This window comes from Gorilla gorilla, chromosome 2 (genome assembly GCF_029281585.2).
Source record: "Gorilla gorilla gorilla isolate KB3781 chromosome 2, NHGRI_mGorGor1-v2.1_pri, whole genome shotgun sequence".
NCBI lineage: Eukaryota > Metazoa > Chordata > Mammalia > Primates > Hominidae > Gorilla > Gorilla gorilla.
This window is the reverse complement of record NC_086017.1, coordinates 67,010,245-67,031,786: the sequence shown is the minus strand read 5'-3', so window position 1 is coordinate 67,031,786 and position 21,542 is coordinate 67,010,245. Positions and strand designations below refer to the sequence as shown.

Below are 21,542 nucleotides of genomic sequence, written 5' to 3'. Positions count from 1 at the left end.
TAACCAATGTTCTCCTTGAGGTTCTCTTTCTCTTGTAAGTGCTAAGTACTGCTCCTTTTCCTGGAGTCCAATTCCTGAAAGAAGACAAATGGGCCAGGAGTGGTGGCTCACGTCTGTAATCCTAGCACTTTGTGAGGCTGAGGCAGGCAGATTACCTGAGGTTAGGAGTTCAAGACCAGCCTGACCAACATGGTGAAACCATGTCTCTACTAAAAATACAAAAAATTAGCTGGGTGCAGTGTTGCGCGCCTGTAATCCCAGCTACTCGGGAGGCTGAGGCAGGAGAATCGCTTGAACCTGGGAAGCGGAGGTTGCAGTGAGCCGAGATTGCATCACTCACTCTAGCCTGGGTGACAGGGTGAGACTTCGTCTCAAAAAAAAAGAAAGAGTACAAATGGCCAACAAATACATAGGAACATGATCTACCTCATTCGCAACCAGAGAAGCCAATTAAGATGGTGATAATACCATAATGAACAGTTTGACAATTTTAAATGTGCATAATCCAGCAATTCTGATTCTAGAAATGTATAAAATCATTGAATCAATGTGTCAAGATAAGTGTGTTAGGGTATTTTTGAATCACTGATTCTAACAGATGTCCCTTAGCATGGGGTTGTTTAATAAGTTATAAAGCATGTATAGGCTGGAATGTCACATAGATTAAGGAGCTGGTCGCCTCATTGTTTCCTCCCTGTTTCACCAAAACCCATATGGTCCTGGCCTCATCTCAGCCCCTGGCACCCCTGACTCTCATGGCCAAACGCTGGACATCCCTGCTGTGGGGGCTGAGAACAACCCAGGGACAGGTACCAAGAATATGAGGGAGGGTAGGGAGGCACTGAACCAGCAGCTCCTCCAAAGGAGTGATGTGCTTCCCGAGGTCTATTCACAGAAGGCTACTCCAGAACAGCCTTATGTGGATCCTAGCTATTCTGGTGTCTGAAGAGGGTATGGTAAACCTCACTGGGTCTGGCTGAATTCCTGAATTCCAGGCAGTGAGGTAAAAAAAAAAAAAATTCTGCCCAGCATCTGGGTCTTGAGGTGGATGCTGTTGTTTGGGGAACCCAGCACCCATTCTCTCTCTCCCTGGCAATAATGTCAGTGTTCCTTTGGGCCACCACTGTTTCACACTTCCAGCCCCTGAAGTTCAGGTGAGGCTGGCTCTACTCCTTGGTTCTAGATGTAGCTACTTCCAAGCAAATCCCCAGGACTTCTGCTAGCATTACCAAGACGAGTTCTCTTCCTCCACTTAAGCCCTCCAAGGACATGTGGGCAGGGTGGTGGAGACACAAGCCACAAGAGAAAGTGCAGGAATCCTGTGTTAGCAGTGGCTGAGCTTAGGCCAGGCCAGACAAGGAGAGGGAGGGGATTCTGGGCCCTGGAAGGAGAGTCATATAGAGGAGGCTGCCCTGTTGAATGGACGGAGGTGACAATTTCCAAGGTTTCCTGAGGCAAAAAGACCAAGATAAGGCTGGGGCTGGGGGGAGTTCTGTGCAGCAGGAGCCAGGTGGTAAAGACAGAGTGGAAGAGAAAGCCAGTATGGATTTTATTCTAAATGGCCTTTGCATAAAAGCCACCATAGAACAGTTTTATTTATTGATTTTATTTTTATTAATCCTCCTCCAAACACAGAACACATAATTTTACTGTTTTTTGTTGTTGGTGGTGGTGGTGGTAGGTTTGTTTGTTTGTTTGTTTTTAGAGACAGGGTCTTACTGTGTCACTCAGGCTTCAGTGCGGTTGGCAGGATCATAGCTCACGGCTGCCTCTAACTCCTGAACTCAAGCGATCCTCTAGGATTGGCCACTGCACTCAGCCTAGAGTTTTAATTGGGATAAGTCAGTAGTCTGATTTGTGTTTTTGGAAGATAACTTTGGATCCAGGCTAGAGAAATGTATCGGACACGGGGACAAAGTCAGAAGTAGAAAAAGCCCTTAGGAAGAGGAGGTGGTGTTCTTGAGGAAGCGGGTAGTGGAGAGGGACAAAGTGGGAGAGTTTAGGTGCTCAGATACAAGGCAAAGCGCTAGGAGGAGTGCGGTGAAACTCTGGATAGCTTGGGCTACTCCACTTCTCTGAGCCTCAGTTTCCTCTTCCAAACAGAAATAATATCCACTTCATGAGGTTATGTTTGACAAGTGTAGTAGCTGAGAGTATTGTTTTTAGTCAGGTCTGGATTGGATCTCAGGTCTGGCAGGTAACAGCTGTGTGACCTTATGAGAGTCAGTTAATGATAGATTGTAGCCTTTATGGAGCACTTGTTATGTTTCAACCAACAGAACTCTCCCCAGACTAGGATACTTATTCTAGCTTCCAGGAGGGTGAGGGGGACGGGGGGGTTGTGGTGAGGAAGTACTGTGGAGACAGCAAGCCTTTTGTCCAAAGTCCTACTAGTAAATGTGGAGCCAGGATTTCTCTGTCACGTTCCCCTAACTTTTCTGCTCCTAAAACTGGGATAACAATAATACACTTCCCTGTGTGGTTGGGCGTATACAGAAAGGGGTCTGGCACATAGCAGGTGTTCATTAAATTATTATTAAAATTATTATTATTACATTCTTTGTGTTTTCCTCAGGTTTTGCATAGAGTGAGCATCACTTGGACAAATCCTTTGGATTAAAAAAAGATCTACTAAGTGAGGGGGAAAAAACTGCGGCTGCCAGAGTCTCAGCGGGGGCTTGGGGGCGTGGTCTACGGGGGCAGGGCCACAACTGGAGGGCCAGGCTGTGGGGGCGGGGCCAGCACACGAGGACTGAGGGTGGGGGCGGGGCCCGGGCTGGCAACGCATGCCCAGTGCGGTCCCCTTCGCGGCCGCCGCGGCCACCGCCCACTCGGGGCTGGCCAGCGGCGGGCGGCCGGGGCGCAGAGAACGGCCTGGCTGGGCGAGCGCACGGCCATGGCCCCGTGGCTGCAGCTCTGCTCCGTCTTCTTTACGGTCAACGCCTGCCTCAACGGCTCGCAGCTGGCTGTGGCCGCTGGCGGGTCCGGCCGCGCGCGGGGCGCCGACACCTGTGGCTGGAGGGTAAGGCGAGGGCGGCGGGTTTCTTGCCGTCGCCAACTCGCGGGGGACGCAGTGCGCACAGGTGCTCGCGGGGAGGCGAGCCCATGCCAACCTCTCTGCTCTTCGCGGGGTCCGCGGCGGGCCTGGGTCTCACTCCTCCCGCGCATCCTCCTGGTTTCCCTCCCCGGGCGCGTGTCCTCCGGCCCTGGCCGAGATGAAAGCGGCTGCCCGACCCCGGCTTTGTGTTGCTAATGAGGTGCGGCCGCCGGCCGGGGTCCCATTCAGAGGGCGGGCGTGAGGGGCGGCGGGGCTGGGCCGGGCGCCCCACCCTTTGTTCTTGGCCCGGGACCTCCTTCGTCCCAGGGCTGCGTGTCCCGGGCTGGGATCCCCCGAGCCACCCGGACCGGGTTGCGCTTTGGAGAGGGGAGGGGGTATTCTCCCGGACTTTCAGTCCACAACCCTGCTAAGGCCCGGGCGGCCGGAGAGGGGACTTGGAGCACCGGGGAGGGATGCGCCCCGCTCTCCTAGTAGCTTTGTTCCTCCTCGCCTGGGGCCGTCACCCCACTCCTACCCCTCCTCTGACTCCGGGACCTCCTGAGAAACTTCGCCTCCCGGTTCAGCCCTTCGTCTTGTGAAGGTCTCGCGGCTGATATCCTCCTTCCCTGCTTCGAGTTGCGGATATTTTTCCGCCAAAGGGCCGCGTGGGTGTCATCTGGGTGAGGTGCCTGAGACGAGACTGGAGAGGTGCCCAGACTTTCGCCGTGTGCGTTGAGCCGTCTTCGTGGAACCGAGCGCTCCTTTGACACTGTCTGGGCGATGGGCGCGGATGATTGCCATTCCCCTCTCAGCTTCCCTGCTCCCTACCTGGGCTTCTGGCCTTGGGCGGCCCCAGAACCCAGAGGTGATGTCCGTCTGCCCCGAGTCTCCCACCGAGGCCAGGGTGGGCCCGGCGTCAGGGCACTCACGGCCTTAAGCTTGTGGAGAAAACGCAGGCTTTGCACTCAGGCAGCAGGGACATGACCTTGGCTCTGCTCCTGGGGAGCCATGAGCCTCAATTTCTTCATATGAAAAATGGGATGAAATGAGAATTTCCTTAGTATTGCTGGGCTGAGGGATAGGTATGGAGTGGTTTGCTTAGGCGAACGTTGACTCAGCCTCTTCTGGGTGGTTCTAAACAGCCTCAGCACAGTCAAAACCTAGGACATAACACTCCCTTAGGCACACAGGCTGGTGCCTCCAAGCGCACTTGCCCCACAGTCCCAAGAAATGTGGTGCAGAAAACCAGGTGTGAGTCAGACAGCTGGGATGTCTTCAGACTCAATAGCTAAGCTATGGAGACAGCTATGACCCCTGCTCTGCCTCCGCCCCCGCCACCCCCTCCCCCCCGCCCCATTAGGCTCTGTCATTCCTTCCTAGTTGAGTAAAGCATCACATTTTCTTACTCTGTTCCATTTCAGTAAAACATCACTGCTCTTGTTTTATTGTTTAAAAAAATTTTAGTAGCTAGCAAGTTTCCTCAAGGAGGATCTCGTGTTGACTTAAGGATCCTACTAGAATTTTGGATTTAGACTCCTGTTGGCTTTTGAATGACTACAATATCACAGGCGTTTTATTTTGAGTGTTCATGTGATGGCGTAGGTAAATCAGTCCGATTCACTGTTTTGCTGCAGTTGCCAAGGTGGCTTCTTATGCCACTGTACAAAACTCGTGAAGTTTTCGTGCTGTGGGGTATGGTAGTGCCCCGACGGAGCCAGGCTGGTGATTTTCTTCTACCTGTGCGAGTGTGTTCTCCTCTCCCAAACCTGCACCCTCATAAAATGGTGGCTCTGTCGCAGTCACCTCACACTCATGCTGACCTTTTCTCCACCACAGCCCCTAGTTGGGGGTGACTTTTCTCAGCTGCTCCTGCCTTGGCCCCACCAATCCTTTCCTTGGGTCATCCTCATTCCCCTCCTGGACGATCGTAGAGGCCTCTGGGCCATGTTCCAGATTCCAGGCTCATCCAGGCTGATACATGGTTCCTTGTCTCCTGGATTTGCTGCTTGGTGGATTTCATGGACCCAGTTTCCCCACATGCTTTGCATTCCCACCCTTTCCAGCCTCACCCCCTACCCCTCTCATCCTGCTCCTAACTCCGGATGGATGCCCTCTGTGCTTCCAAGACATGCTTTTCCCTCCTCCCAGGATGCCTTTTCCTCCCTTGAGAATTCCTTGCCTAGCTTAAGACTCAGTTCAGGTGGTACCTCCTCAGGGAAGCCCTCCTGAATGCCATGCCCCTTGCTTTACCTTCTCATGCAGGTCCTTGCACTTTAGTCTCATCAGACCGCTTTGTCAGTATTTGTTCACTTCTGTGTCTTCAGACTAGTTTCTTTAGCCAGGCACTGAACCTCATCTTGGTGGCGTCGGAGCCCTGTAAATATTGGCTGAACCAAATTAGACCCTGCTGCCTTCCTGCTAAATCCTGTATTTCCTGATAGATTTTAAGAAGTAGAGGCAAAGATCAGGGCATCAAGGTCCATTGTCTTTGCACATGCTGTTCCTGCCTGTGTTCCTTTACACCTCTGCAGCTTCCTTTCTCGGCCCTAGCATCACTTCTGCAAAAAATTGTCCCTGTCCACACCCCCCTAGGTCATGTCTTCTAGAAGTTGCTCTGTCAGGGAGTCAGCTAGGAAGTACTGGTACACAGTGACTAGAGTATTTGATTCATGTTTGGGTCCCCTACCAAATAAGAGGTACTTAGTCCATAGATGTTGGCCTCAGCTCTAAGGTTGCTTACAGTGGGGCTGTAGGAACATAAAAGGATAAGGGTTGACTATATGTGATGCAAATCAGAGGAGGCTTTCTGTGGGCCTGGGCCATGCTCAGAACCTGAGAGGGGGCAGCAAGGTGCAGCACCAAGTCCTGAGAAACTGGATTTGGGTGCTGGAGCAGAGCTGAGCAAATGACCCCCTTGATCTTCAGGGAATATTTGTTTCAGGAACCCTTGCCCTTGCAGGAATGTGTATTTATGCAAGACTTGCAAGGTGACTGCAGCCAGCCAACCCTCTGCAGCCCTGCTAACAGACCCTTCAGGGCTGCTCCCAGAGGAGCCACGGGCTGGCCTGGTTTAAGTGGTCAGGTTTCACAACCTCTCCATTATTAGTGGGGCAATTAAGAGGCTGATACCATCTTGAACATAGGTCAGTGTTTTAGAAATGAGTTGTGGGCACACTTCCTCAACTACTTAAAAAAAATTCTCTTAGGGTCCTTGCCAGGTAAGGTTGCTCTTTGAGTGATAAATACTGTGTTCGCAAAGAAGTAATGATTTGTAAAACCTCCAGAGGGACCACCATCCTCATTTACACTGGCTCTTGCTTCTAGAGTGGAATGGTTTTGTTTGCAACTAGAAGCAAGTTTGGTTCATAACTTTAATTGTGTCAGTCACTCATACTGAAGTTCTCCCTCCCCTTGTCTTGCTGGTCTAGAAGCCTTTTTATGGAATAAGGAGTTAGGAATCTACTCCCACAGGTTTGTATTTAGTGGCTTTTCCTGCAGTGGGGGAGGAGGGAACATTTCTTGCCTCCTTACCTAAATGGGGTCCACCTTCTCTGGTCTATTATCCCTGGAACATAATTCCTACTCCCCCTGCAAGAAAACACTGCTCCTTCAGGAATTTGGGAAGCCAGGATGCTGGCATCATCTTTACAATGAAATGCAAGTTTCCCATTTAAGGCAAATACTTCATCACAAAAGGTAGGAAGGAATAGGGTGGTACTTGGAAAAGAGAAGTTCCAGCTGGTTAAAATTTAGGTTCCTGATAAAAGTCCAATCCAAGAATTATCCTTGGCTGTGGGCCCAGACATGTTTATTTGATTCTGAATTGGATGCATTTTCATTCACTTGCAGCTCATGGCTCCTAAGCCCACATCTGGTCTGCCTATCCTATGGCCATGTTGTCCATGTTACAGATGCTCTTGTGTCTGTTACAGAATTCTTGGTTAAAAAATTACTCAGTCCTGGTGGATACATTTTTTAGAGAGACGTTTTTATAAGCAGTGCAAAGCTTTCTTCCAGCCTGTTTTGCCTAGTTAATTGGGAACTCTTCTGGCCCATGTCCATCTTTCTTGAGCAGCCCTCCCTTCTCTCCCCAACCCCACCCATCCACCCAACCCCAAGCCCCTGCAGTGCCTGGGGCATTGTGCTAGTTATTAACTTGGGCATATAGCTCGGTGACCAGGAGACCAGCAGTTAACTTTTTCTCCAAGTGACACCCTGGGCCTTCCAGTATCAGAATTGCCTCAGGAGCTTGTTAAAATGCAGATTGAAAGCTAATGGGATCAGAGTGAGAGTGAGGTGGAACCCAGGAATTGGCTTTTTAACAAATTCTTTTGAGGATACTCATGCTGTAACCAGGATGAGACCTATTGTTTTAGGGGACAGGGGTCCCACAATCCAGAGAAGGGGAGAACACACATTCTAAACATTTAAAATCAGAGTTTGGCTTTAAATTATGTCACTGGCCTTAGAGAAGAATGTGAAGACTTTCTCAGAGCCCTGACCAATAAAAGGGGTCAGGCTGGGTGGGGAGTGTGAGGATGGGAGGAGCAGGGAAGCGGGGCGGGGGAGAAGCTAGTTTGGATGGGTGCCTCTGGCCTGGGGCAGATGAGGAGGCCTGGAGTGAAGAGGACTTGACACTTCCCCTGAGTTCCTCCCTAGAACAGCTGGGTTTGTCTGAAAACAGTCTCAGGAAGGAGTAGCACAGGATCCAAATCAGATTCTCAGCAGTTCAAATCTTACAACTTCCCAACAAAGGAAAGAACTGCTAGTGCTTTTAAGTATTTTTCATGCTTCATTTGGCCTAAAACATGTTTTTTTTTTCTTTTTTAAAGCTTTCAAGGCTTTTTCTTTCTCTGTCCCTGAACTTTTTATATACTGTGCCCCAGCAGATGTCTGCTCCTGCTGGGGCTATCCCATCAACAATTTTATTGTCCTCCTTCATTCCCCGCTGCCTCTTTTTTTGAGACGGAGTTTCGCTCTGGAGCCCAGGCTGGAGTGCAGTGGCATGATCTCAGCTCACTGCAATCTCCGCCTCCCAGGTTTAAGTGATTCTCCTGCCTCAGCCTCCCGAGTAGTTGGGATTACAGGCGTCCACCACCACACCCAGCTAATTTTTGTATTTTTAGTAGAGACAGGGTTTCACCATGTTGGCCAGGCTGGTCTCGAACTCCTGATCTCAGATGATCTGTCCACCTTGGCCTCCCAAAGTGCTGGGATTACAGGCGTGAGCCACCGTGCCTGGCCCCCCACTGCCTCTTCAGCCTGCTTCTGATGGATGGGTTTTTAGGCTTCTAGAAGCTTGAGCCTCCACCCTTGATTTGTAAGAATGTGGGGTGAGGAGAGGGCTCAGGTATCTCCAGGAGCCTGACAGGTTGAGAGGTGCAGTGGCCTTAGAGCAGACCTCTCTCTGGCCACCCTGCCCTGGCAGCCAGATCTTTTCCATTTCCCATCTACCCCCAAATTTGGAGAGCTCCTGCCCTCAGTCAGCCGGGGGGCTGTCTGTGCTGGAGCTACAGGCCCCATCTCCAGCCAGCCAGACTTGCCCAGCCAGTGGGAGGCATTGTCCTCCTGGGCAGTGTTTGTCTTGGCTGCTTGGATGTTCTGAATGGGCCTGACACACGATTAGGTGACTGATGGCCTCCGAAACACATTGTCTCCTCCGGGGCCCACAGCCTTTGAAGCTCTTCCCGGTGGGAAGTAAAGAGACTATTTGCTCTATTAAAATGCCTTGGTATTTCCTCTGTTTAACCACAGGCCACTTCCCCTCTGCCACTCTAAACCCGGCAGGGCCACCGGCTGATTGAAAAGACACAAGCCCTCAAGTGATCACATCCTATTGAAACAGATAGTCTTACTGCAGATTAAAGCTAGGGCCAGTCTTGAGGAAACAAATCCAAGGGGGGAATCTTTGAGATGGCCCCTTATCTTGCTCAGAATTTAGTCTGTTGAACAGAATTCACACTTGAAGTCCTGAGTGCATAAATGTAAATGTGTCTTTAAAAAAAAAAAAAAAAGAAGAGATATCAACATTGTAAATTAAGTCAGTGTGTGTTTTATCTATATATGGCAGGTTAAAGCAATCCAATCAACAATTTCTCATTGTGTGAGTTGGAAACCCTTTGGTGTCTGGGAAGGGCATGTTGTCTGTTCATAGAAAACCACACCCTGCTGCTTTCTCTATTTGCAGATTCTACCTGTTCAGTCATATGCTGAAAAGTCCAAGTAAGAAAGAAGTCTGTAGCTGAAATAATACCAAGAATATCTCTGGGGAGACTCCTTCATCCTTTCCCAAACAATATATTAAAAGAAGGCTTTTAATTAATAACACCAGGCAGGAAACTAAAAATTGAACAATTTAAAAAATTACCTACATAACAAAAACTCCATTTGTACCATGTTTTTGTGAAGTGGCCTAAAAAACGAATAACTAGTTTCTAATAGAGACTGTTAACATTGATGTTTGCAACTCCATTGTTCAAAGTATCCATGATAAAAATGGATTCCCTTTTCTTTGGTTCCTTGTTTGGAAATGTTGGGGGAAGGTGGATGTAGCTGATTAAGGCTACAGCATTTAAAGGGGGAACTTAATAGGTACCAGCTGTCCTCAACAAATCACTGGGTGGACGACAAAATAAAGATGTGATGTGAACACACATGTAATTCTCTTCTAAAACGGAAATGGGCTCATAAATTTTCTGATTTAATAGTGTAAATGAAAACTACCTCTACTGTGCTTATTTAAGAAGCATTCATTTTATGGTAAAACTAATGCTAAAATGTCTTATTTGCATATGGCTGGTACCTTAAGACTTGAAAGGGCAGTAGATGGCAAGTATTATTGGAAGCTTAGTAAATTGTAATTTTATAGTACCTTTCTTCATTCCATACCTGATCTAATAGACGTTAATCATGAGGCTTTTCATTAAAACTACTACATGGTAGGGAAGCATGCTTGAACGTACCAGAAAAGCCATATAAAATTCAAGTATCAACTTTGAAAACGGAATGGAAATTGGTAGCATTAATTAAAATGTTTGGATGGATATTTACATTTCACACATTAAATGAATACTTCGTATGAATCCTTTTGAAATCATGAGGGATTAGGCCTTAAATAACAACTTTTTTTCAGATGTAAAAAGTACTTTATTGCCTTCAAAACTAGGAGTTTTTCCAAGTGTTCTGTTTGGTCATTTTTGTAGATCTTTTCCCCCCATTGAATAGTAACCCTTTAAAAAATGCTGGCAGTGTCCCCAGACTTCTGTGCTGCGATGGACTGTTCTACTCGAGAGTGGGAGGGTTGATGGGATAAAGGGAGGGCTTCCTTGGAACGAAGAGGTGTGTTTTCCTGAGATAGGCCATATGGTTTAGAAACCCTTCCCCTGTGATTTTATTCTGTCCGGGTGATTTCTGGTTTCTTCTCTCCCAAAACGGCCCCCTTTTATCTGAGGAAAATGCAGTGCAGTACGGACCAAATGTAGCAGCAGTCCGCCGCCTGAGCGTGGTCTCTGTTGAGTGACGGTTTATGGCCCCTTCCTCTGGAGTGTGCACATTTGCTCTGGGTGGAGCACAGGCACTCACACGGTTAGGATTTATTGTAACTGCTCAGTATCTGAAGCTCAAAAAGACTTATTTGGAGTGAGGAGGCAGGAGACCCTTTTTTTGAGCAGCCACCCTGTGTTAAGTTGTGGGACCAGTCCCTCATCCATAGTGGCTGCCTGTCTGGGCCAGGAGCAAGACAAAGGAGTAGGGGCCTGGACAACAGGGAAATTCAGGAAGAGATTCTGGGGCCACAGTACCGAGCACTCCCCGTCCTCTCTCCACACTTCCCTACTCATTCCAGAGAAACATGAACGGGCTTCTGCTGCTCCTCATCCTAGAACTGCCCCCGTGAAAAGCAGTTTGTTGACATTCAACTGCCTGAGGCCACTTTAGAACTCTGGCTTTTTAGCCCATGTCTCAGTTGGTTCCCAGTATCTCTGGCTTCTTGCTCTGCCTCAGTTTCCCCTGCTTTGGTGGAGGCCCCCTTTTCTCTGTGAGGCTTCTCCATACCACTCTCTAGCTTTCCCATGTGCCACAAAGCCTGGCCGACCCCATCATCCCTCCAGATTTCATGAGAACGTGTCCAAACATTGCAGTGATGCATTGAGAAACAAACAAATTTGATGTTTTTATAAAGAAGAAATTGAATTTCAATGGTTCGTGGGAGGCTTAGATGAAGAAGACAGGTCTTACCAAAGGGACTTTGAGCAGGGCCTGACCAGTGAGCGGACCCAGGCGCTGGGGGGACAGTTTGGGCAGAAAGTAAGATGTGGGCAAAGCTGGAGAAGGGGGCTCATTGGTGGGGGGATGGTAAGGTTGAAGATATAGGTACTAGATAACAGGGCACCTTGAAGTTTGCCTGTGTATGTTCTGTCAGAAGTGGTGAGGCTTGGAAGATTTCTCCAACAGGTGAACGGTTTGATAAGAGGGACACTCAGTGGCCATTCATTCATTGAGGGAATATTGGTGCGTTCTCTGTGTTAGGTCTGATTTCTAGAGCTTAGATTTTATTTTATTTCCAGAGACAGGGTCTCTGTCACCCAGGCTGGAGTGCAGCAGTGGCGTGATCATAGCTTATTGCAGTCTTGAACTCCTAGGCTTAGGCAATTCTCCTACCTCAGCCTCCCGAGTAGCTGGGACTACAGGCACGTGCCACCAAACCTGGCTAATTTTTTACATTTTTTGTAGAGATGGGGTTTTATTATGTTGCCCAGGCTGGTCTTGAATTCCTGGCCTCAAGCGATCTGCCCACTTGGGTTTACAGACATGAGCCACCATGCCTGGCCAGAGCTTAGGTTTTAGTAGGGGAGACAAATAGGATAATGAAGTATCAGACCTTACCATGCTCTTTCCAATAGCAACTTGCTGCTCACTGTCCTCTTTTCTTCACTTTTTCTCTGCAGAACTTTTCACCTTGGGACATACATAGTATTTTCCTTGTCCATCCTTCTTCCCCATTGCAGTGTCAGCTCCATGTGGGTGGGGCCTTTACCTGTTTTGTTCCCTTCTGCATCACGAGAACAGTGCCTGGCACATAGTAGGTTCTCCATACATGTTTCTTAAATGACTAAGCACTCTACAGGAAATTAAAATGAGGCAATAAGAGCAATGGGTGTTTGCAGGTAGACACTCTCCAATGGCCTCTCTGAGGAGGTGACATGTCAGTCAAGCAACTGTAATAAAAAGTTCCTCTGGGCAAGGAGTGGTGGCTCATACCTGTAATCCCAGCATTTTGGGAGGCCAAGGCGGGCGGATCACCTGAGGTCAGGAGTTCAAGACCAGCCTGGCCAACATGGTGAAACCCCGTCTCTACTAAAAATACATAAATTAGCTGGGTATGGTGATGTGCACCTGTAATCCTAGCTACTCAGGAGACTGAGGCTGGAGAATCACTTGAACCCAGGAGGCGGAGGTTGCAGTGAGCCAAGATCGTGCCATTGTACTCCAGCCTGGGCAACACAGCGAGACTCTGTCTCAAAAAAAAAAAAATTTCCTCTGAAATTGCTTTCTTAACATTGGCTAATCATGTGGCAGTTAGTGCTGAGAGTAGCATAAAAAATATGCTTAATTTATTCATTCACACCACAGTTATTGGCACTCCTGCCAGGGGCCACATACTGGTTAGAGGCTGGGCTTCAAGCCAGGTTCCCACTCATGACAGGGAGAGTGTGGGCTGGTGTTGTGTGGGAGCCACACCTGGCCGAGTGTCTGTTGCTTGAGGGGGTTGCTTGGACTGTCCACTTTACCCTGTGCTGTGGATGAGAAAAATGTGAAAAGTTACTGCTAAGCAGTAACTAAGCATCCCGGTTTTGGACTTTCTGAAACGATGTGAACGGAACAAATCTCACTCCCTGGCAGCAGCCCTCAGTTTGTATGAAACTTTGTCTTCTTAACAGAGGTGCAGGTCTCGTTTTTGTTTGCTTCGTTCCCCTCTGGTGGTGAATGCATTTCATTTTCTGAAGCCACTTGAAGGTCTGTCCATAATCAGAGGTGCTCTTTGCCTTCTTTCCGGGGCTGCGGATTTGCCGGCCAGCTGTGGAAATGAGTTTTTGCCCGGCTTTGATTTTCATGCCTTGCCTCCCCGTGGGAGGAACTAGATATTTCTGATCTTACCTCTGCTCATATTCAGATCCAGCCAAGCAATCAGTGACTTCCCGGGCTTTTTTGTGGGAGACTGTGGGAAAAGTCCTGGTTGGCTGGCTATGAATTAATGAAATCCTTAGAAGGCTTCACTAAAGATAGCTCCTGTGGCTTACAAAAAAAAAATGGCATTGCCTTTTTAATTTGAGAAGGACGTCATGGAGTTTTACCAAAATTAAGCAGAAAAAATGTAACATCTGGTTGTGCTGGCGGAAGACTGCTTCAGGGCCTCTGGAGCTATGAGTTCCCAGTGCTGGCATGCCCAAGGTGACTGTCACCAGCCCCTATAGTGCTGCTATGGACAGGCCGCCTCTCATTGTTCTTCTCCTTGGGTTTTGAAGTCATTGAGAGACAAATTCTACCTCCCACATCTTTTCACTTGAGCACATTTCCCATCTACTGAGCTTTCTTATTTTACTTAAAGGGTCACACATTTTAAAAAGTACAGGGTTTTCGAGTTGATCAAGACTAGTGTAATCATTGCTTTTATCTCATTAAAAAAGGATGGGGGTAGATAATGGGGGCAGCAGGCCAGCGAACTTTTAAAGAGTTCTAAAAAGGAGAGGGAGAATGGTAAATTGCTGGAGAAGAGTTTTAGGGAAAGGCATATAGGAGATTTTAAATGGATTTATGACGTGTATGAATGTGTCTGTGTGTGTATATATATGTATATATAATTTTTTTTTTGAGACAAGGTCTCACTCTGTCACTCAGGCCAAAGTGCAGTCATGCAATTATAGCTCGTTGCAGCCTTGAATTCCTGGTCTCCAGCAATCCTCCTGGCCCAGTCTCCTGAGTAGCTGGGACCACAGGCGTGTGCCGCCAAGCTTGGCTATTTTTTTACATTTTTTTTGTTAAGACAGAGTTTCACTGTGTTACTCAGGCTAGTCTCGAACTCCTGGCCTCAAGCAGTCCTCCTGCCTTGGCCTCGCAAAGTGCTGGGATTACAGACATGAGCCACCATGCCCTGCCTAGAGCATACGTTTTCTGAAACGATACAGGAAGATGAAGTTGTTGCCATCCCAACCCCCCAACCCCTCAAGCAGGCAGCTAGTCATCTGTACAAAATACAGGTATATATAATGTATAAAATGTAAATATAAATGTATATAGTGTGTAAAATGTATGTATATAATGTATAAAATACAGTCACCTGTATATTAGAGTCCCTTACAGCCCCACATGGGGATTCCCCATTATTGTGCTCTTTCTCCCATCCTTTGTATTCTGAAAATTTTCCAATCTGTAGAAGAATTGAAATAACAGTAAAGTGAACACCCATTGTCCCTTTGTCTAAAGTTACCAATTCATAACGTTTTGCTACACTTACCTCACTTGTCCTTTTAATGTCATTCATAATTTCTTTCTGCATCACATTCTAGGGGGCAGAGAAGGGTCACTCATTGCTTTTTGATGTCCTGTCTCTTTAGCCTCCTTTAATACAGAACAGTTCCTCTACCTATTTTTTGGTCCTTTATAGCCTACACATTCTGAAGAGTCAAGGCCACTTGTGTACACAATTTGGATTTTTGATTGTTTCCTCATGAATAGGTTCAAATATTTTGACAAGACCCCTCTAAAGGTGATATTGTGACTTTGTTGGATTTTACATATCAACTGGTAACAAATGTAGATGCAGTTTTAGCAATAAGAAAAATTTGTTTTTTCTGTGTGAAATTGTTGTATTTAGAGATCTATGCTAATAGTAGTACCCAGTTTAGTCTTGTGTTATTTGTCTTTTTAAAAATGCAGTGTTTCACATTAAGCCTTCCCTTTTACTTTATTGAGAGTCTAAGGAAATGCAGGATGTCATTTGTGCTATCCTGTAATAAACTTTTTCCTTAAAGATTATTTGAAATCAACCACGCTCTCTCAAAATTAGGAGTGCTATTTCTCAAGAATGCCCAAGGCTTTTGCTATTCACAAGGGCTTGTTGCAGTTATAGATGTCGCCCTCAGAGACAGGGAATGAGTTCCTATTAAAGACCTGTGTTTGGCCGGGGCAGGTTTACGGTTGACTGCTTCCTCACACCAAAATTCAGCCATTTCTTTCCTTTGTGCTAAGAAAACATTGAACTTTATTTCCAGTAAAGGCTACTTTACTAAAAACGTATCCTCCAAGTCAGTTTCTAGCCTTTTAGTTCTGTGATTGCATGTTACCTACATTATTTTATTAGAGTCCCTTACAGATAGTTTCATTAGTTTAACTTGAATTATTATCTTCTACCTAATTACATGGCTTTTGTTTCTTTCATTTTACCCCACTCCAGATTTAAGGGCCAAGACATGTAAAGTTAATATTGGTCATTTTTCAAAGTAAGTTAAAATGTCAAAAAGCAACAAGTTGTTATTCTTACAGGGTACCAGGGAAACAGCAGAGACAAAACCTCCATCTTTTATTCATAAGTCCAGAGAGACTACGAGGGCGCAGGCAGGCCTGTGTGCCGGGCGTTTGTTCAACTTTCAGGACTGGGCCTCCTCCCCTGCTGGCCATGAAATGTCATGCCGAGATGTAATAGTGGGACATTCAGCATCCAGAGAATGGTCTGCAGAGATTCAACTTTGCTTTTCATTTTCTTTTCTGGCACCAAGTCCACAGTCCCCTCTGTGGCCTGACAGTGAAAGGCCAGAAAGCAGCGATTTAGATGCTGGCAGGAATGGTGTGCAGCCTCTGCCCAGCGGGCCGGAGCTCCTGGGCTGGAATGCATGCTGGACACAAAGGTCAGGTGAGGGTATGCTTTGGTGGAGGGCGGGGGGCAGCTTGCCTTTGCTTGGTCTCGTTTGCTCTGGTCACAGCCGAGAGAGTTCTCGTTTCTATGGCTATGCTACCTTTAGTTTTGTGGAAGAGGGAGTGCAAGGTGCTTTTGATTTCAGAAATCACTCAGGGTTAACCATTTTTGTGTAGAAGGAGGCACTGGGGGCACAGTACTGAGGCTGCGCAGCTCCCCAGGCTCTGACGTTTCCTTCCGATGAAGCAAACATAGGCAGCATTTGCTAAACAAGCCTAGACTTTGATTTAGAGCAGTGGTTTTTGATTGGGGGAATTTGGGGGATTTCTTTTTTGTTTGTTTGTTTTGAGACAGGGTCTCTATCAACCAGGCTTGAGTGCAGTGGTGTGATCACAGCTTACTGCAGCCTTAACCTTGATTTGGGGAATTTCTGGAGACATTTTTGGTTGTCACAGCTGGGGTAGGCTGCTCCTGGCAGTCAATGGGAAGGGCTCAGGGATGTTGCTAAACATCTTGAAATGCACAAGTCAGTCCTCCATGACAAAGAATTACCTGGCCTAAAATGTAAATAGCGCTGAGACTGAGAAACCCTGATTTAGGGGTCCCATCTTAGTATTTTGATTTCTCAGCCCTCTTAGCCTCATAACACTTTTGAGCTTCCTATCTGTTTAACAGAAGCTGCTGGTTCTATAAATTTGCACTCAGGATGAATTTCCATGAAACTCTCCAAGACATATGATTAAACTATTGTGGTGCTCCTTGAAGATATGCCCTGAATGCAACTACTATTTTAAATGCAAAAGACAATTTTTTGCCATAATTTGATCAAAGTAGCATAACCTGTGCCTCTGTTTTTGTTACTCACTGATGGTCTGTGGATAACATTACATTTTTTCAGCATGAAACCCAACACTTCAAATCCCTAAAGCAGTCTCAAATTTATGGTTAATAAAAGCATTTATTGTACTGGATGTCATCTGTTATATCACTCTGGGGCTAGAAACTGGCAAGCAGTGGACAGGAAATATTTTCATTTCAAATCGCTTCAATCTTATGGTCTAGGGGCAAAAGTGTCTGATTTCAGGAAAGCCGCAGTGAATAGCATAGTAATGAATGCATTTTTAGTTGATTAAGCAGGCATTCTCTCCCTTTCAAACAATCTTCCCTCTTTGGCTTGGAGGGGCTAAATAAACATGTGATATTAAATGATAGCATTTCTTGTGTTGGCCATGCCTTTTCTTTGATCATCTTAAACTTTTCAAAGTGTTTTCCAGGAATCCTCGGCAGAGCAGGAGCAAGCCAGAGGAGAATGGCTAAACTCAAGTTTTGGCTCCCTTCGTAATTGTTTACTTTCTGAGCGGAGGAGGTTTTCTGAGAAGATGCTGACTCTTCTGAATTCCTCTTTAAAAATGGAATTTGGTACCTCACCCTTGGGATCATGAATTTAGGAGGAAAAAATATTTTGAGTTTTTGTTTATTTTCAAAAAGTCTGCAATTTTATTGTAATTTGAGTCCCGATCTCTCACATCCATCAAGTAAATAGGGTGAGGAGAGTTCCATCCAGAGGAAATCTGGTGAGGCGATGACATATCCGGGATAGTGTACCTTTCGTCCTGACTGCCCAGCCTTTGAACATGTTACCTAAGTCATCACTTCCCAGCAAGCCTCGGAGGTAGACAATTATTTCTGATGTGGTTCCCTTTTTTCCAGATGAGGATTCCATGGCACAAAGAGCCAGGAAGGGATTAAGATGAGAATCCATGTGACTCGGAGAGGCCTCTCTCTGCCAGAAACCGGAGCTGCAGAGTTCTTACCCTGCCCGTGCCCCCAGCAGTCGGGCTTGCCCTGCCTTCCAAGCACCCTGTCTCAGATGGACGGCTGCCATGTGCAACAAAGCAACTAATGGGGGGTGGAAAGAGAGCGAGACTAGACAGCACTTTGGAGATAATTAAATTAAACTCAGATTAGGCAATTACCCCAAAGATTCCCAAACCTGGCTGAACACCAGAATCACCTGAGGAGCATTCTTGGAGTGGGGGGAGATTCCGGGCCTCACCCCAGACCTGCTTAAGTGGGATTTCCAGGGGAAGGCCAGGAATCTGAGTTTTTAAAAAAGCTGCCAGATTAGTGATTGCCAGGGTTTTGGAGGGATGGAGGGAGGGCTTGACTACCAAGGGGCAGTACAAGGGAATTTTTTGGGTTGATGGGACTGTTCTGTATACTGATTATAGCAGTGGATACATACATATATATGCATATAACTTGTGGACCCATACACCAAAAACTGTCAATTGTACTGTGCAAATAAAAATAAATATGCTGCCCAGGTGAAACTGAGTTATCTAGGTGTCAGTTGAGGTGGCCTGTGGTGCCTGGTGACAGCTGGGAAGAGCTGCCCAGCTATGAGAGAGTGTCATCTGTTATTGCAGAGGCAGGCGTGGGCAGGTGCTAAACTCTTTAGCCCAGTGCTATCCAACAGAACTTTCTGTGACAAAAAATGTTCTTCCCAGCACCGTTCAATTCAGTAACCATCAACCACTTTTGGCTACTGAGTACCTGAAATGTGGCTAGCACAACTAACGAACTGAATTTTTAATTTTACTTAAACTTAATTTAAATTTAAATCATCACACATGGCTAGAGGCTACCCTATTGGACAGCTCACCCTCAAAGGTAGACATGGTGATATCATGGAGCTTTGGCTCTGTGCAGGATGCACACCGTGGTACTTTATACTTGAGGGACAATAGTAAGTCATCCCAAACATTGGGTAAAATGGAAACATGGACAGGACTTACCAATATGGGTAAGTACAGAGAAGAAGGAACCTTGGGATGAAGACTGACCTGAGATCTGCCCAGGCAGAGGACAATTCTGCCGAGTGAAGGAATCTGCTTTTTTTTTTTGAGATGGAGTTTCGCTCTTGTCACCCAGGCTAGAATGTAATGGCGTGATTTCAGCTCACTTCAACTTCCACCTCCTGGGTTCAAGTGATTCTCCTGCCTCAGCCTCCCATGTAGCTGGGATGACAGACAAGTGCCACCACACCCAGCTAATTTTTGTATTTTTCACCATGTTGGCCGGGCTGGTCTCGAACCCCTGACCTCAGATGATCGGCCCGCCTTGGCATCCCAAAGTGCTAGGACTACAGGCGTGAGCCACCACGCCTGGCCAGGAGTCTGCTTTTTCTTCTCCAAAGATAGCACCATCTTTGGCCCACTTCCTTCCCCAACCTTCCAACCTTGTTCATTTTAAAAGGTGCAGAGGTTAGTTGGGATGCTCTTGAATTATGCTCCCATTCTTCTGCAGTGATAGGATATACAGGAAGCCATCAGAGGGGCCAGGTGAGCCCAGTGCAGAGAGATGGGGATGTTCTGGGCTTCACTGGGCCCACCTGCCTCCCTAGACAGAGTGTGATGAAGAATCTGTGTGGGCATATTGTATTCCTTTTTGGGGAAGGAGAGCATATAAAAAAGGCAATTAGGCATAAACTTCCTGCTTTATGCTTTGAGCACATGACCTTTACCTTGGCTTGTGTTCAGACGCTCCTAAACCCACCTCCTCTACCCCCATTGATTTATGTTATCTTAGTGTTACTTTTCCAAATGTGTTATAAAAGAATGAGATTCAGGGAGTGTGGACTTTTATTAGTACAAACCAAATGGTGGCAGAAAGAATGTTCCAATTTGTAAACATATGTGTTCTTAAATAAATTTGCTAAATGGGTAACAAAAAATTTCGTGAGCTATGGTCTTATAACTGGAGGTTTTGTTAATCTGATTTAAAAATAGGACTGACTTGAAAGCGTAAAAATGGGGAGGTAGCTTTAAAATTAGTGGGTCTTCTTTCCTTTTTTCTTTTTCTTTTTTTTTTTTTTGAGATGGAGTCTTGCTCTGTTGCCCAGGCTGGAGTGCAGTGGCGCCATCTTGGCTCACTGCAACCTCTGCCTTCTGGGTTCAAGCGATTCTCCTGCCTCAGCCTCCTGAGTAGCTGAGATTACAGGCATGCGCCACCACACCTGGCTAATTTTTGTGTTAGTAGAGACGGGGTTTCACCATGTTGGTCAGGCTGGTCTTGAACTCTTGACCTAGCAATGTGCCCCCCCCCCCCCCACCTTGGCCTCCCAAAGAGCTGGGATTACAGGTGTGAGCCACCGTGCCTGACATTCTTTATTTTTTATATGAAAACTTGACTTCTTTCGATCAGGAAGAGAACATCCTGGATGGATCATAACATCTCTAAGGAGTGTTTCCTTGTATTGCCTTTACAAATCGGTTACTTCAACCTTATAAGAAAAATGAAGCTTACTGAGTATTAAGCTCCATTACATACTGATTCTTCTACCCTTGAACACACAAACAGATCTTGTTGCATAGCTGCTATAATCACTGTATGTGTTTTATTTATTTATGGTTATTTTTTACTTATGTTTGTTTTCCAAAGATATTTCCATGTATTGATGTAGTGCACAGACATGTCACTTTTAGTGGCCATATGATATGTTCATGTAGTAAGCTCCCCTCCCCTTTTTGCCAGTCCTAACCCCACATTTGATGAGGCATTTGGGCTGTTTCCAAGTTATTACTGTTACAAAGCTGCTATGAACATCCTCATACAGATGGGTTACCTGCCCATCTCCCTTGCCGTTTTGGTTTATTTCCTTGGCATTTATTCCCCAAAGTGGAATTACTGGGTCAAAGGATTTGTGGCTCTCATTTCATACATGTTTACCAGCTTGTCGTGTATAATGACTGAACCAGTTTACTGGGAGGAATTGTGTTTTGAGAAGAGAATAGGTTTGTTTCATGAATCCCAGCTCCACCATTTGCTACCATTTATTTAGACCGTGGGCAATTTTTTCCCCGAGGCTATTTCTTCATCTGTAAAATGTGTTATTAATAGTTCATCTCCCAGGGTTGTTGTTTGTTTTAAGATGTAAGCAAGATACTGTTTTTAAAACATCCAGCTCTGTGCCTGGCCACATGGTAACTGCTTAGTGACTGGCTGCAGTCTTTTTATCAGCAGTATGCATGTACTCATTCTTCTCCATCCTAATAATATTGACATTTATCGGCCAGGTGGGTTACGCCTATGATCCCATCAGTTTGGGAGGCCAAGGTGGACGAATCACCTGAGGTCAGGAGTTTGAGACCAGCTTGGCCAATGTGGTGAAACCCTGTCTCTACTAAAAATACAAAAAAAAAAAAAAAAAATTAGCCGGGCATGGTTGTCGGGCACCTGTAATCCCAGCTGCTCGGGAAGCTGAGGCAGGATAATTGCTTGAACCCAGGAGGCATAGGTTGCAGTGAGTCAAGATTGTGCCATTGCACTCCAGTCTGGGCGACAGAGACTCCATCTAAAAAAAAAAAAAAAAACCTCTCACACGCACACGAAATATTGACGTTTATATAATTTTTTTTTCTTTTTTTTTTTTTGAGATGGAGTCTCACTCTGTCACCCAGGCTGGAGTGCAGTGGCGTAATCTTGGCTCACCGCAACCTCTGCCTCCTGGGTTCAAGCGATTCTCCTGTTTCAGCCTCCTGAGTAGCTGGGATTACAGACATGCACCATCACGCTCAGCTAATTTTGTATTTT

The 21,542-nt window shown here is 46.5% G+C and overlaps 1 protein-coding gene across 1 annotated transcript in view; it reads left to right on the top strand.

Annotated features, from left to right (window-relative positions):
• Positions 1-2,798: 2,798 nt before the first annotated feature.
• The window catches only part of IL17RD (interleukin 17 receptor D), a 75,094-nt gene continuing 56,350 nt past the window's right edge, over positions 2,799-21,542 (top strand). Inside the window, exon 1 of the mRNA XM_031009730.3 lies at positions 2,799-3,022. Coding sequence (XP_030865590.3) covers positions 2,897-3,022 — 126 coding nt within the window. The 5' untranslated portion in view covers positions 2,799-2,896. The remainder of the gene's footprint in view (positions 3,023-21,542) is intronic.